Source organism: Anarhichas minor, unplaced genomic scaffold, assembly GCF_050575085.1.
Source record: "Anarhichas minor isolate MPS153535 unplaced genomic scaffold, ASM5057508v1 ptg000025l, whole genome shotgun sequence".
NCBI classification, from domain to species: domain Eukaryota; kingdom Metazoa; phylum Chordata; class Actinopteri; order Perciformes; family Anarhichadidae; genus Anarhichas; species Anarhichas minor.
The window spans coordinates 8,074,696-8,090,232 of record NW_027466471.1 but is presented as its reverse complement, the minus strand read 5'-3'; the positions used below and the strand labels follow the sequence as shown (position 1 = coordinate 8,090,232).

Here is a 15,537-nt window from a genome sequence, read left to right as displayed (position 1 = left end):
CATTGATTCTTCCCATTCGTCACCAGCCAGCGTATCCAAACTCTCCCCTCGGAATACAGGTGGGTCCTTGACTCCTCTCTGAGTTACCAGCTGGACTTGGGAGAGATCCAGTGTGACTGGAGTCTTTCTTTTGGAATGTTTCTTCATGACTTGTAGGCACAGAAGCTGCAGGGCTTGATGTGTTGAGGCGTGACATAATGCTATCAGCTAGCTGTTGCCCTATCTGCTGCACAATAGTGTTCATTTGGTCAACTAGTCTCACAGCATCAAGGGGAGGGTCTGGAACTGATGTAATAGTGCACTGTGGTGGATGTAACTCAACTATTGGCTGACTCTGAGGTGTCACTACTTCCCTATGTCTGAAAGGACTGTGCACCAAATCCTCACCATAAGCTGTTCTATCCCCCACCTGACGGTCACCTAGTGAAAATGGAACAGGTGTGGTACGCAGCCCCCTACCCCTGCCAAAACTGATAGGAGTCATATCGGAGGTACCAAATTCATTGAGACTCATACTTAATAGCAAAATACTCACTCAGTCTCAAGGGAATATGGCTGGGTTAGCTAAATAAACCTGACAGTAAGATACAGCGAAGAAAGAATTGCAGCCCCAAAATGATGCAGTGGTGAGAAGACATCTGCCCGGTCCGGCGTAGTCATGGACGGGTCACGGCACCAATGTAACCTCTGTGAGATGTCTCCTGGCTAAATGAATCTCCTGGAGCTGGTCAGGCTTGTGGTAACAGCAGGTTTATTCCACATCTGCATTTATGACAAAGGACAACATAGAAGAATGGGTCATCTTGCGGACAACTGCGCATGCTCTGTCTTTCAGTAAATCCTCCGTTGCGTTCAGAATTACCCATTTTGAAATACACTAACACAGTGGTGACATTGATACAGTGATCGTATAGTGGGTTTAATTTCATGTAAATAAAATAGCCGAAATACAACATAAATTGTCTCTCTTAAATGTATGAGGAGAATTACAAAAGTATATATATAACCAAAAATATATTTATACAGATTTCTCACACTGAACTGTTACCTTTTTCATTTTATAATAACAATTCTATAACTGAGTAAACATGTAGACTGTAGAAAACACACCATTAGCATGTTTAAAATAGTATCACACTCTATAGAACATACTGTAACATACCTGCATTTATGACAAAGGACAACATAGAAGAATGGGTCATCTTGCGGACAACTGCGCATGCTCTGTCTAGAAAGACGGCATCAAGTTAGTGTTAGCTAACGTTAGCTGTATTGGAGACATTTTTACTAGCAATAAAACACATAAAAAACGTATAGTTAACTTAATAAAAACATGGCGAATATTATCTAAGACACATAATATTCAACAAAATAAAGCCAGCTCAACCGTTATGTACTTTTAAAGTTAGTTATCATTATATTGTCCACGGACATTCACGGACCCGTTACCTTTCAGTAAATCCTCCGTTGCGTTCAGGATTACCCATAGTCCTTTGCGTCTACCATTCAGTGCAGGTACACATTTACAACAGCAGGTGGCGTACTTTTCCCATTTAGCGGGATTTAACCTGAACCTCTTCAACTATGTTACATAAACAAGCAATCCACTTCCTGTTTACACCGTCACGCGCATGCCCAGTGTACGTTAATGGTCACGTGCTGTCCGCCTTCGAAGGCTGCCATGTGGACGCCGATCAACTCGAGAATGATGCTGAAACTCCCGTGTGGACAGAGATCGTTTCTATTTGACAAATCTGCATCCAAGTAGAAACGGAGTAGTATGGACAGGGCATCAGTTAAGAGTTCAGAACCGGCGGCGTGATCTTCTTCCATTGTCAGTTACGCACATTCAATTTTGTGAATACGCGCTCAGTTCATTTATACTGTCACCACCAATGCATTGGATTTTACGCGCAAAGTCATGTGTGCACACAATTACAACGATGGCCATTCCTTTGTTGGAGGTAGCGATACACATACCTTGGCGTTGAACTGCATACAGTTCTTATGTTCTTTTTCCTCCGTGAGACAACCGCAGCTCCAACCTGCTCCTGTGCGCTTCAAACAGCTCCGGTGCGCTCCACCAGCTCCACCAGCTCCGCCGCTTCACCGACTGCCTCTGGCGCTTCAACAGCTCCAACCAGCTCCGGTGCCCTCACCGACTCTCTCCGGTGCTCCTTCAGCTCCGGTCCAAAGGACATGATGATCAGTAGCCTCCAGCAGCTGGTCCCGGAACGCAGTCAAACGCCAGCAGAGCTCTCCTCAATGAAGCAGTTTTTGACTTATTGTAGTGACCGTTGCTTCCCAATAAAAAGTCACTACGGTTGCTGTAATGCTTGTTCTGACGCTTGCCATAAATAACAAAGTCCAGTTTCGAATATAGGCATTTTATTCCTCACATAATCAGAGTTCACCACTTTCTCTTCAGTTATCCGTTTTCTCCTCATACCAATAAATCATAACATTTGCATTCGTTAAATCTGCACGGTCAAAAACTGTTTGCTTTTACCTATTGGCAACCACCTGTGTCCAATGACCCCACTGATTATATTACCTGTGGCCTGATTCACACCGGCACTACGCCCCCATGTGGTGGGAGGTTGTACAAAAACAACAAAATGGCTCTTACAAAACTAACTAATAAACAATTTTTATATCAGGCAAGGATCACCCTACCTAATTTTACTGAAATCTAGTAAATTCTGAGCTGCAAGGGCTGAACAACAACTTTAGCTTGATTCAGTGATTTAGTGAGTAGAAAGGTACTCGTTGGCATATAAGATACAAAAATATGTATTTATTTTATTGTAGGTATGCCTATATACACTTCCTGCATAATTCAATCACACATTTTTACAAATTGGTTGGACTTTTTATATGTCAACCTCGTCTGCTGATGGACCTCATGAGATGACTGTGATCATAGCTCCCAAATAATAAAACTAGTGTATTCCCTTGTTGCATTTGTTGGCTCAAACACCTTCCCAGGGCACTCGGAAGTTCCCAGTTTGGCATATTGAGCACATGTGTCATCTGAATGAAGTAATTCACAGCCAGATGCTGACTGGCTATGGCCTCGCTGCCTTCATCACAACAAGACCACTGTTCTCACACTGGCTCTCTGCTCTATGTGATCTCCCTCTCTCTCTGTCTGTCTAACACACACACACACACACACACACACACACACACACACACACACACACACACTTTTTGATGAATAAATAATCTGTTCACCTGATTTTTAAACTATAACTTGAGTTCCATTTATATTTTAGAGACCGGAGGAGAAGAGAGAGGGAGGGGAGAGGAGAGGAGGACAGAAGGAGAGAGGAGGTTTGGGTTTTCAAATTCCCTTAATTGATCCAGGAGACACCAGATCACTGTCACATCATCAATTAAAAATAAATAAATAATAAAACAACTCATCTGAGGACAGAAAAATATAAACTTATCAGAAATTAACAATCAGCTCTCCCTCCTCCCCCACGGAGCATGACACCGCCCCAACAGCCCAAATGCGGCTGAAAACCTGCACATTGTCCATCATCTGATAGTAAGTGTATTCCACCCTCAGTCGGGCCTTCAGCAGTCCCTCCAGAACCGGTACCAGCTCCACACTTCCCGCACTCTGAGCCCGGTTCCTGCGTGTTAGCCAAATGGCCAACTTAGCAATACCAGACAAAAAGTTCACCAAAGTGTGTACAGTGTTCATCCTAGCAGAGTATTTCGGACCAAAGAACCCATTCGTGCACATTACTAACTTTGCTTCTTCCCACAAGTACTTGTTAAACAACAAATTTAACATGTGCATACATGCCACTATGCACAATATCAATTAGTAAAGTTACATCAAGTTTCTACTTTAACAAAACAAAATGGATCAAAGAGAGTAATACAGGTGTGATGCAGGGGTGTGTAAATGTAATGTCTCTGGAGAGACATTTGTCCAACGATGGCCCAAAGACAGACAGGATGTGGACCAGTAAACAAACCTCAGAAAATATGTTTTCATTTTATTTCAAACTGATGTTTGTGTCACTTATTTTGAAAATCTGGCTTCCTGTCGCTAAAAAATATATCACAACAATGTAGGAAAGCTGTGAAACAGCAGGTCCACGTGCTGTCAATCTGTGGACACTGGAGGACCACATAGGACCAAGTACAGGGTCCAACCTGACACCCTCAAACCTCCATGCAAACATGCATCTCTATATTATTGGACATTATATGAGACCGTGTTTTTTAAATAGGCCTGAGTGGAGACTTAATGTGTGGTGAACCCCTGGGCATGTCACCTGACTCTCAAACGCGACAGGAGAGTAGTTGTATTATTTGAGCTCACGTGGATATGGATATTCCTCTTAAAGTTGTATTTAATGTCTGTTTGTGCAGCGGAGGACTTTTGAGGACCTGATGGAGACTCTGAGGCGAGAACTAGCTGTTCTCAGCAGCGACCTGAACGTTCCATCGTTACCATGTTTACCATGTTTATGTTCAAATTTTTCTAAATTCAGTCTGTTCCAAGTTGATCAGTCAGAAAAAGCAGAGATATCTACTTTCACTCGACGAAATCTCCCAAGAAACACCTTCAAACCAGGATTTTTTTTGCATCTCTACCAAGAAACACCTTCAAACCAGGATTTCTTTGCATTGGTGACTTACTGATAAAGGTTTGAAATTGAAAATCTATATACTTTTTCCACCACTGTTTTTTGTGTTTCTCTATGTATTTATAGACTTTCTGAACCGATGTTTATCCTAATATTGATAATATTTTCAGTTATCAGTGTATATTAATCCACTAGGACTGACTTTTGACTGTTGAGACCAAGTTTAAACAAGTTTATCTGAACCAAAGCTGCTTTCTTGGTTAGCTAACGTTAGCTTCATAGACCCGACCGTCCAGCGTTAGCTTAAACTGAGAAATGCGAATAAAAATATTGTTTCTTTATATTTATATAACTTCTAGGTGATACGGATCACAAGTGATGCACGCATGATAATATATTTAATCCATATTAACTCACAATTCACACATTTCCTACATACTTGTGACATTTTTCATATATGAGGCTATTTTACACATAAAGTTGTTCATAAATGTGTCAATTTTATGTCTTCGTGCCCTGAATATTAACACGATGAACAGCAGAGAGTGAAACAACCACTAAAAGATATTTTCTATCGAAAAAGTGCTGATATGTTTCTGACTTTTAGTCAATCAGCAAGACAGCTCTGGCGTAAACCTCGCTGTGTAAAATGTATCTGAGTGTAGATGTACTCTGTGTAAACTGTAATAAAGCTTCCAGACTGATAGTAATTATATACACACGTGTTTAAGTGCACGCACATATTAATGTTTACAATAAACAGCTGATAGAAATCAGTACAATACACAGCCTAATCCATGTGCTCATGAATTATGAAAACAAAATGGTGGTGTGAATATCAGAGCAGGTCAGGTGTCATTTTAATCATGTGACGGTAAACTGTGTTGTGTTCAGTGAAACTGTATCAGTGGTGACTGTGTTCATGCAGCATGTAGACATATGGAAGGCCTCCTGCAGTAACAACACTGAAACAAATGCAAACATGTTGCACTGTACTGGGTTTGTTTCTGCTAATACTTTTGCGAGCGTATCATTTATTGTATGACATTTACTTTCTATCTAGTCACACTGCTTTGTGCTACTGATCCTTTCAATGTGATATGTGATGTGAGAAATGACTATGATATGGATCAGTGCTCTGAGGGTTGTGTGTGTTTTTACCCTCAGATGGCATTACGGTGCACCTTCGTCCAGGTCCAGGTCCCGGACCCTTACCGGCCCGGCGTCTTACGGACCATCTTCCGGATCACAGATCTGATGAGCTCCTCACCTAGTCCCCCACCAGACTACAACCCTGGCAGCACGGACACAGTCCCTCCAACCGGGAGCACGGTAAGAACAAAGAACCTGAACGTCACACAGTTATTTGAACACTTTGATAAGTTTCTTCATCATCTCCCATTGAGACTCATATTCCGAATGTGCTGTGTATGTCCAAAGAAGAAGAAAACGGTTTGCTCATCTTTAACTGTTTTTGGACGGTGTGTTTGGCTAACAGCTAACAGAACTGCCTGCAGAGACAGAGTTATCCTGAGCCTTTTTATTGGGCATCAACATCACGTTTACTTCTGTATTGTCAAAAGAAATAGACTTGAAGTCTCGGTTAGGAGCACAGAGCTGATTCACACGTCTGCGTAGATTAAATTGCGATTTAAAAGGCGTCTGATACACAATTTTGGGTTGTATTTATTCAATCAAAAATTACAGCAGTGGTCGTTGCACACACACCTGGGAGAGATCTATTACTGCATAGGGGCACTGATCCTCCTTAATTCAATATGTGATGTGAGAAAGTCTATATGATGTAACAGTCCTTAGTTTGTTTCCATGATGTGGAGCAGTGGTCTGATGGTTGTATTTATTTTTTTTAAACCTTCAGGCGGGACGACGCTTCACGTGGAGGAGTTTCCTCGTCCCGGACCCCAACCGCCCCGACGCCCCACGGATCATCCTCCGTAGGATCCCAGCCTCACAACGCAGGACTGGCTCCTCCACTCGCTGTGACCCATCTCCTCCCTCCCCTTGGGTCTTCTCCACTCCTATTTCTCCTCTTTCTTCTTCTAGCTCCTCTTCTCCCTCTTCTTCTAGCTCCTCTTCTCCCTCTTCTTCTAGCTCCTCCTCTCCCTCTTCTTCTAACTCCTCTTCTCCCTCTTCTTCTAGCTCCTCCTCTAGTTCGTCTTCTAGCTCCTCCTCTAGTTCTTCCTGGACCATCCCCCCAAGTTCCCCTCAAAGGAAGAGAAGGTACGTTTATTATTATTCAGCACATTTCTGCAACAAGGCCATTCAAAGTTTTCTAAACAAGACATCAAAAGCATTGAGACAAAAGTAACACGACACACAATGACATTTAAATACAATTAAAAGCATTAAAGAGCCAAGACAACAGGAAAGTAAGACAAGCTCAAATAGAATAAGAGGAATAGAAAACAAGACTAAGGACAGCGGTGAATAGAAAGACTTCAGCCTTGATTTAAAAGAAGTGACAGTATTAGATTGTGTTTTATTAGATTGTGTTACGTTGTATTAGATTGTGTTTTATTAGATTGTGTTTTATTCGATTGTGTTTTGTTGTATTAGATTGTGTTGTATTAGATTGTGTTTTATTAGATTGTGTTACGTTGTATTAGATTGTGTTTTATTAGATTGTGTTTTGTTGTATTAGATTGTGTTTTATTAGATTGTGTTTTGTTGTATTAGATTGTGTTTTATTAGATTGTGTTTAGTTGTATTAGATTGTGTTTTATTAGATTATGTTTTATTAGATTGTGTTTTGTTGTATTAGATTGTGTTTTATTAGATTGTGTTGTATTAGATTGTGTTTTATTAGATTGTGTTATGTTGTATTAGATTGTGTTTTATTAGATTGTGTTTTATTAGATTGTGTTTTATTAGATTGTGTTTTGTTGTATTAGATTGTGTTTAGTTGCATTAGAGTGTGTTAAGTTGTATTAGATTGTGTTTTATTAGATTGTGTTACGTTATATTAGATTGTGTTGTATTAGATTGTGTTACGTTATATTAGATTGTGTTACGTTATATTAGATTGTGTTACGTTATATTAGATTGTGTTACGTTATATTAGATTGTGTTTTATTAGATTGTGTTTTATTAGATTGTGTTTTATTAGATTGTGTTACGTTATATTAGATTGTGTTGTATTAGATTGTGTTTTGTTGTATTAGATTGTGTTAAGTTGTATTAGATTGTGTTGTATTAGATTGTGTTAAGTTGTATTAGATTGTGTTGTATTAGATTGTGTTTTATTAGATTGTGTTGTATTAGATTGTGTTTTGTTGTATTAGATTGTGTTTTATTAGATTGTGTTGTATTAGATTGTGTTGTATTAGATTGTGTTTTGTTGTGTTAGATTGTGTTTTGTTGTGTTAGATTGTGTTTTGTTGTATTAGATTGTGTTAAGTTGTATTAGATTGTGTTAAGTTGTATTAGATTGTGTTTTGTTGTGTTAGATAGTCTCCTCCGCGAATCGCCACCTTAACGTGGTGGAGGAGTTTGAGTGGCTCAGTGATCCTGGGAGCTATGTTGCCCGGGGCATTAGCCCCTGGTAGGGTCTCCCAAGGCAAACAGGTTTCAGGGGAGAGCCCAGACTAAGAGCGGTTCAAAACGACCCTTATGATAAGTAGCCCACGGACTTTAGCCACCTCGCCCGGACCAGGGAAGATTTATTTGATTGTATTTTATTAGATTGTGTTTTATTAGATTGTGTTAAGTTGTATTTGATTGTGTTTTATTAGATTGTGTTAAGTTGTATTAGATTGTGTTAAGTTGTATTTGATTGTGTTAAGTTGTATTTGATTGTGTTAAGTTGTATTAGATTGTGTTTTATTAGATTGTGTTAAGTTGTATTAGATTGTGTTAAGTTGTATTAGATTGTGTTTTGTTGTATTTGATTGTGTTTTTTATTAGATTGTTTTCCAAAGCTCCTCTAATCAACCTCAGGGACCAGGTGAGCCTTTGAAGGTAAGTCCAGGTAAGCGTCGGCTAGTATGTGACCACCTTGAGTCGGAAGAGGTAAGGAACAGAAGGCTTAATCCTGCGTGGAGGAACCAGTTTAACAGCTGGTGGTGCCACTCTGGACCTCCAGGTGGGTCTATCAAGGTAAGTCCCCCTAAACCGACTCAGGGACCCGGTGAGGCTTTAAAGGTAAGTCCCGGTGAGTTACGGCCGTTACAGGACCACCCTGAGCCGGAGTGGGCGAGGAACATGAGGCTCCGACAAGAGTCCTCAGTGACCAGGAGAGGATGACAGGTGGAGGGTTAGTGTGAACACTCCCATATAACAGGTAACTATTAACTTTCATAATTTCATTGTTACTGATGGATAATTTATATGATCACCTTTATTCTGTGAAGATTTTAACTCCACTTCCTCTTGTCTGTATTTGTTTTTATAGAGAGGAGGAGAGGTGGAGGGCGAGTGTGAATCCTCTCATAAAACAGGTAAATGTTAATTTTCATATTTTTTTTTCTGATACTGATGGATAATTTATATGTTCACCTTTATTCTTTAAAGATGTTAGGTCTACTTCCTGTTGTCTATTTGTTTTCATGAAGAGAGGGGTGTGAACCTTTTTATGCAAAAGGGTCACATAAGTATCATTTCTTATTTTCAGATAAGATAACTTGTGTTCCATTTGTCTTTTAGGGAGAGGAGGTTTTCAAATGCCCTTTATTGATCCAGGAGACACCAGATCACCGTCACATCATCAATTCAAAAAAATAAAAATAAAACTCATCCGAGCCCTGACTTTTTCATGCTGTTTTACTTCACATTAAAAAGGGCTTTATTTTGAAAAGAAATTTACCCGGAAGTCGCTGTATTCTGACATCGGCTTGACGTTGGTAAATCCTCTGTCCTGTGGAATAATTAGAGTGGCATTCAAGCTGATGTGATTAACCCCTGCGACTACTGGGAAGCCCGTCGACCCAAACGGGTACCATGCTGATAATAGTAGGAATAGAGTGTGCATGCCCGGCATCGTAATTCAATGTGTAACGTTCACCATGCAGGCTGCGTTAACAGGGACTGACTGATCTCAATGGGAGTCTTTGTTAACGGTGACAGACATATTGCTGTAGATTTTTTTTAATTATTAGAAACACATTGAGCATGTCTATATTCCTGCGCCATTAATGGCATGTCTCTTTATAAAGGTTAGGTCTTTACTGTGATTTATTAGAGAACACTTGATGTGCCTCCACTTAGCCCTTAATATGACATTTTAAAACTGCTCAAATAAAAGGTTTGCAATGGACGAATGACAGCTCATACAGAATCATGGCATGTAATTGGCTACGTTATTAACCCTGTCACACACACACACCTATTAGAATAACATTGGTTTAAGTTTGTGCGACTCGATTCCTTCACTCCCCTGACACTTTTCTGTTAGACAGCTAATCAAAAAGGTAGCAGACCAGGAGCACTTTTTTTTAGTCAGTGACAGAGAGGACAGAGCACTCTGACCTGCTGTCTTATTCAGGGATTTGATTTGGAAACATTTGTTTGGAGTATGTGCTAGATATATTTTTGTTCAGGCCAGCTGCGCTCTATAGTTCCTCCTTGGGAGCGAGGCAGTAACTACAGCAGAGCTTGCCTCTGCAAGGGCAGGACACACACAGCTTATGTTCTGCTTCATAGGGGCAACAGCGTGACTAAATTATGTAAACTGTCAATTCATATTTCATAGAATATGAGCATATGAAATGCAATGCCAAGAATGTTTTGTCACTTTTGGCTACAAATAAAACTACCTCTTCAGTCTAAAATATCCACATTTACAGGCAGTAACAAATTGTCATATACAGTGGGTACGGAAAGTATTCAGACCCCTTTAAATTTTTCACTCTGTTTCATTGCAGCCATTTGCTAAAATCAAAAAAGTTAATTTTATTTCTCATTAATGTACACTCAGCACCCCATCTTGACAGAAAAAAACAAATGTAGAAATTTTTGCAAATTTATTAAAAAAGAAAAACTGAAATATCACATGGTCATAAGTATTCAGACCCTTTGCTGTGACACTCATATTTAACTCACATGCTGTCCATTTCTTCTGATCCTCCTTGAGATGGTTCTACTCCTTCATTGGAGTCCAGCTGTGTTTAATTAAACTGATTGGACTTGATTAGGAAAGGCACACACCTGTCTATATAAGACCTTACAGCTCACAGTGCATGTCGGAGCAAATGAGAATCATGAGGTCGAAGGAACTGCCCAAGGAGCTCAGAGACAGAATTGTGGCAAGGCACAGATCTGGCCAAGGTTACAAAAGAATTTCTGCAGCACTCAAGGTTGCTAAGAGCACAGTGGCCTCCATAATCCTTAAATGGAAGAAGTTTGGGACGACCAGAACTCTTCCTAGACCTGGCCGTCCAGCCAAACTGAGCAATCGTGGAAGAAGAGCCTTGGTGAGAGAGGTAAAGAAGAACCCAAAGATCACTGTGGCTGAGCTCCAGAGATGCAGTAGGGAGATGGGAGAAAGTTCCACAAAGTCAACTATCACTGCAGCCCTCCACCAGTCGGGGCTTTATGGCAGAGTGGCCCCACGGAAGCCTCTCCTCAGTGCAAGACATATGAAAGCCCGCATAGAGTTTGCCAAAAAACACATGAAGGACTCCCAGACTATGAGAAATAAGATTCTCTGGTCTGATGAGACCAAGATTGAACTTTTTGGCGTTAATTCTAAGCGGTATGTGTGGAGAAAACCAGGCACTGCTCATCACCTGCCCAATACAATCCCAACAGTGAAACATGGTGGTGGCAGCATCATGCTATGGGGGTGTTTTTGAGCTGCAGGGACAGGACGACTGGTTGCAATTGAAGGAAAGATGAATGCGGCCAAGTACAGAGATATCCTGGAAGAAAACCTCTTCCAGAGTGCTCTGGACCTCAGACTGGGCCGAAGGTTCACCTTCCAACAAGACAATGACCCTAAGCACACAGCTAAAATAACAAAGGAGTGGCTTCGGAACAACTCTGTGACCATTCTTGACTGGTCCAGCCAGAGCCCTGACCTAAACCCAATTGAGCATCTCTGGAGAGACCTGAAAATGGCTGTCCACCAACGTTCACCATCCAACCTGACGGAACTGGAGAGGATCTGCAAGGAAGAATGGCAGAGGATCCCCAAATCCAGGTGTGAAAAACTTGTTGCATCATTCCCAAGAAGACTCATGGCTGTACTAGCTCAAAAGGGTGCTTCTACTCAATACTGAGCAAAGGGTCTGAATACTTATGACCATGTGATATTTCAGTTTTTCTTTTTTAATAAATTTGCAAAAATTTCTACATTTCTGTTTTTTCTGTCAAGATGGGGTGCTGAGTGTACATTAATGAGAAATAAAATGAACTTTTTTGATTTTAGCAAATGGCTGCAATGAAACAGAGTGAAAAATGTAAAGGGGTCTGAATACTTTCCGTACCCACTGTATAGTATTTGTCTGTAGCATTGCGCTTATGTTCTATATAGATTTTGACAAGAATTCTGTACCTCATTGAAATTGCCTTCAAGTGGATTTCTTTTATGCACAAGTTTATGGTGGAAATGGTTTTTTTTTTCTATGTAAAGGAAAACATTCAGGCAAAAGGTGAAAACTCAAAATATAATGCAGTAAGGCTTTCAGGCTCTTCTATATCACTTTCAAATACTATTCGGAGGTAAAGAGCACATGTCTGCATGATTTACTCTTCCATCCTCTTGTTTTGGGAATTAACCTCTTTAAATGTGCATGTGGCATTTAAATAAATTTTTTAACCCCAGAGCTTATTTGCATTTCAGCAAGATTCCTGCTCATGTTCAAAACTTTCCGCACTGAGAAGTTGCAATATCGAGAAACAAAAATAGACTCATAATTTAATGAGAATAAAGTCATACTATTTCAAGACAAACAAGCAGTAATACAAAGGGCAAGTTTATTTCTGATCATGATTACATTTGCTAATAATTGTTCTGGACATCGGTGCGCGGTTGCCTGTTGTAGCATAGACATGTTTGGTATTTCTGATCAATTATATTGGCTAAATGTACTTTATCCAGTTGGATTTTGGTTTGAACACAACATTTTCCATTTATCCTCTAAAATGGTCCAACAGTATAGTCTTTATCATGCAGATATTTGTACCATTTGCAAAAATACACCATTGCCACTGACTCAGCATCACAGTTTGCCTCTGACACCAACTCTCTGCTTTTACATTGGAGAACAATCATCCTGTGTCTCTTGCGTCCCCGTGTTGACGCTGACAATTGTATATATGGACACCGTCTGAGTATTGCCCGTCTTGACACCATTTTCAGAATGACAGCTGAGTGGGAGCATGCTCAGATGATGATATAGGAGGCATCCAGAAATAGCCAATCACAGGCTGCTCGGCTCTGGAAATAGCCACAAATGGATGTAAGAGCGAAGGTAATTTTTGATCAATTTTCTTTATTAGTTAAAACCCCAATATTTAAAACAGAGTAAAAACAAAAATCAAACAACTCAAAAAGGGACATTAAGTTTCAGTAATGCTTGTTTGTTTTTGTATTCTTACAAGTGTATACATAAAAATAAAAAATCATTTTAATTAGTGAAAATTTGCTGAAGGGCAGCCTCACTCAGGCAGATTAATACAGTTTTTCTCTTCCTATTAAATCAAATTAACCCCCCCCCTAAAGTGTAGTCTTACCTTTGGTTTGAGGGGTTTGAGCGTGGGGAGGTCTGTACCCTTACACAGCTGGTCTAATTATGAGATGAAAGCTGCATGTGCAATGTGTCATAAATATTATTTCATACTGTCAAATTTTGCAGTGCACTTTTCAATGTTTTACGTTTAGAACAACCAGATTTGCAATGAGAAATTAATGTAAGAAAATGTAATTTAGAAAATTCAACCAAAGTCAACTTAAGTAAAATAGTATTTTCCAACAGAAACACAAATTGTCTGTTCGCGTGCACACAAATGTAGCGGTGCGGTGTGTGCATGTGTGTACCGGTGTGCGACCAGGAGGCTTCTTGGCATCTCCTAACTTGCCCTTGGTTGGCATACGGGCAGCCTGCTCCTGGCAGAACTTGATGTGTCTGTCAGCTGCACCCTGGTTGAACCTCCGGTCACAGCAAGGGCACAGGACATAGTCTGAAGACAAGACAGGTTAGTGAGAAAATACACATAAAACCTCTCAAGTGACCTGAATCCTGGATATAGAGAGACTTGTAAGTACTGCTAAGTGGGGAAGGTCTGCCTTGTACGTGTGTTCTTCTTTTCTCTTGCAACTGCAAACTCAATAAGTTACATTTTTATTTGGGATTCGACATTCTGAGGCAGAAACATTTCCAGCACATCTTTATAATTTGTCAGTAAAATTTTCTACTTTCACCTGCTTAACTGTTTAAAAAAATAATAATCACCAGACCTCGATCAGGAGCACTGGTAAAGAGCTAATTTGTTCACTATAAAGAGTTACTTATCATTAAGCAGTAACCATAAACAGTCACAGTGTGTTCCTGTCATTCTTCTGTTCCTTGCTTAATTCCTCTATGTGTTACCTGGGTCATAAGTAGGAGGAGGAGGTGGAGGTAATGGTCCGCCATCCTTCATGACCTGAGTGATGACCTTAGCTGCCCGGATGGTAGCGATGAAGTCGTCATGTTTTTTGCGCCAGTTGGACGGCTTCTTTGGAGGTTCTGGCTGGCAGGAGGAAACACAGAGCAGATGTGCTGTTACACCAGCTTGTTTTTAATGTTGATTCCTTTTCACCACAACCTGAGACAGCTATTGATGCTGTCATGGTAAAACACATAACTGTCATTCAGAGAGTGCTGTTATTACTTGAACTGAATGTGCACACTGAAAATTGGATGTTTTGAAAATACGGTCACCTAAGTGTCTCTCGTTACTCTCTATTTTAAATGATCTAAAAGTTCTTATTTATTTAAGCCTGAAAATTCCTATAATTTAACTCGTGGTTGTAATGAATGCAGCTCTTAACGACATGCTTCCGACTTTCATTTCTATAAAAAAAAAAAGAAAAAAAAGAATCGTGGCAGTCTATTACCAAAAGCTGATGATTTCTGACAGAAGTAGTTCACTGAGTTTCCTCTGAGCTGTTTCTGTGGCAACATGATAGCCCCTCTGGCACTGAACGTCTACATCCTCCTATAAAGCTTTTCTTCACAGTTAATTAAGCATGTGTGCCTGACAAACAAGGAGGATAACAATGTTCTGTGATGTCCTGTTAATGCCAGGAAACTGTGAATACTGTTATTCCAGAGGGAGGGCAGATTGAGTGTGCAGCAGTTAATTGAAGCAAAGACCATAGAAAGAAGAAAACAATATATATATATATTAGTGCTGGGCAAGTTAACGCGTTATTATCGCGTTAACGCAGCGTGTGGGAGAAGTATAGTTAGATAAACAAAAGCAAGACAAGCTAACAGATGCTACAGAGAAGTGGATACAAACTGCAGCTGATTAGTATTGATTAGTATTTGCGTAGCGTTTGGTGTGAACTCACCTTTAGGATCGCAACGAATGACGGCATGTATGAGCCTCAAGAATGAGCTAAGAAAGTTAGCGGAAAGATTAATGTGAGACAACATCCGGTTTCTTCAGACGAACATCCGGTTTTCAGAATAAGATATTTCAGAATAAGATAAAGTATGAATTATATTCACATTAAGTATAAAACATGCTACCTGCATCTCGTGAGTTAAAGGGAAAATACACCTAAATTGTGGGTAAAGTGTCTTTATTCTTTGATCGCTGGGTCACCATCATCACCTCTGAGTTACAGCATTATAGTGATGAACAGTAGAGCTGCATTCACATGCTCTGACTGTCATGAAGACAGACATTTTTGCTGAAACGTGCTGAAACATTTTATTCATGTTGCACAGTAGTGGAACGTTTCACATACAGTCAC

General features: G+C 40.1%; 2 protein-coding genes across 3 annotated transcripts; one reads left to right on the top strand and one right to left on the bottom strand.

Moving 5' to 3' along the window:
• The first annotated feature begins 5,738 nt into the window (after window positions 1–5,738).
• LOC142957685 (uncharacterized) lies at window positions 5,739–9,839 on the top strand. Its single transcript, XM_076099635.1, has 3 exons — window positions 5,739–5,945; window positions 6,493–6,891; window positions 8,538–9,839. The coding sequence occupies exons 1-3, from the start codon at window positions 5,739–5,741 to the stop codon at window positions 8,874–8,876; spliced, it is 945 nt and encodes a 314-aa protein (XP_075955750.1). The 3' UTR covers window positions 8,877–9,839.
• A 2,687-nt stretch (window positions 9,840–12,526) lies between these two features.
• LOC142957749 (zinc finger C2HC domain-containing protein 1A-like) lies at window positions 12,527–15,205 on the bottom strand. Of its 2 annotated transcripts, XR_012956157.1 has the most exons (4): window positions 15,130–15,205; window positions 14,162–14,303; window positions 13,305–13,751; window positions 12,527–13,008 (listed from the first exon to the last, which is right to left on the bottom strand). XR_012956157.1 is itself a non-coding variant. In XM_076099738.1 (3 exons), the coding sequence occupies exons 1-3, from the start codon at window positions 15,154–15,156 to the stop codon at window positions 13,516–13,518; spliced, it is 405 nt and encodes a 134-aa protein (XP_075955853.1). In that variant the 5' UTR covers window positions 15,157–15,205; the 3' UTR covers window positions 12,527–13,515. The 2 variants fall into 2 exon arrangements, 1 of the variants encoding a protein (XP_075955853.1); XM_076099738.1 differs by having other exon boundaries at window positions 12,527–13,751.
• Window positions 15,206–15,537: the final 332 nt, after the last annotated feature.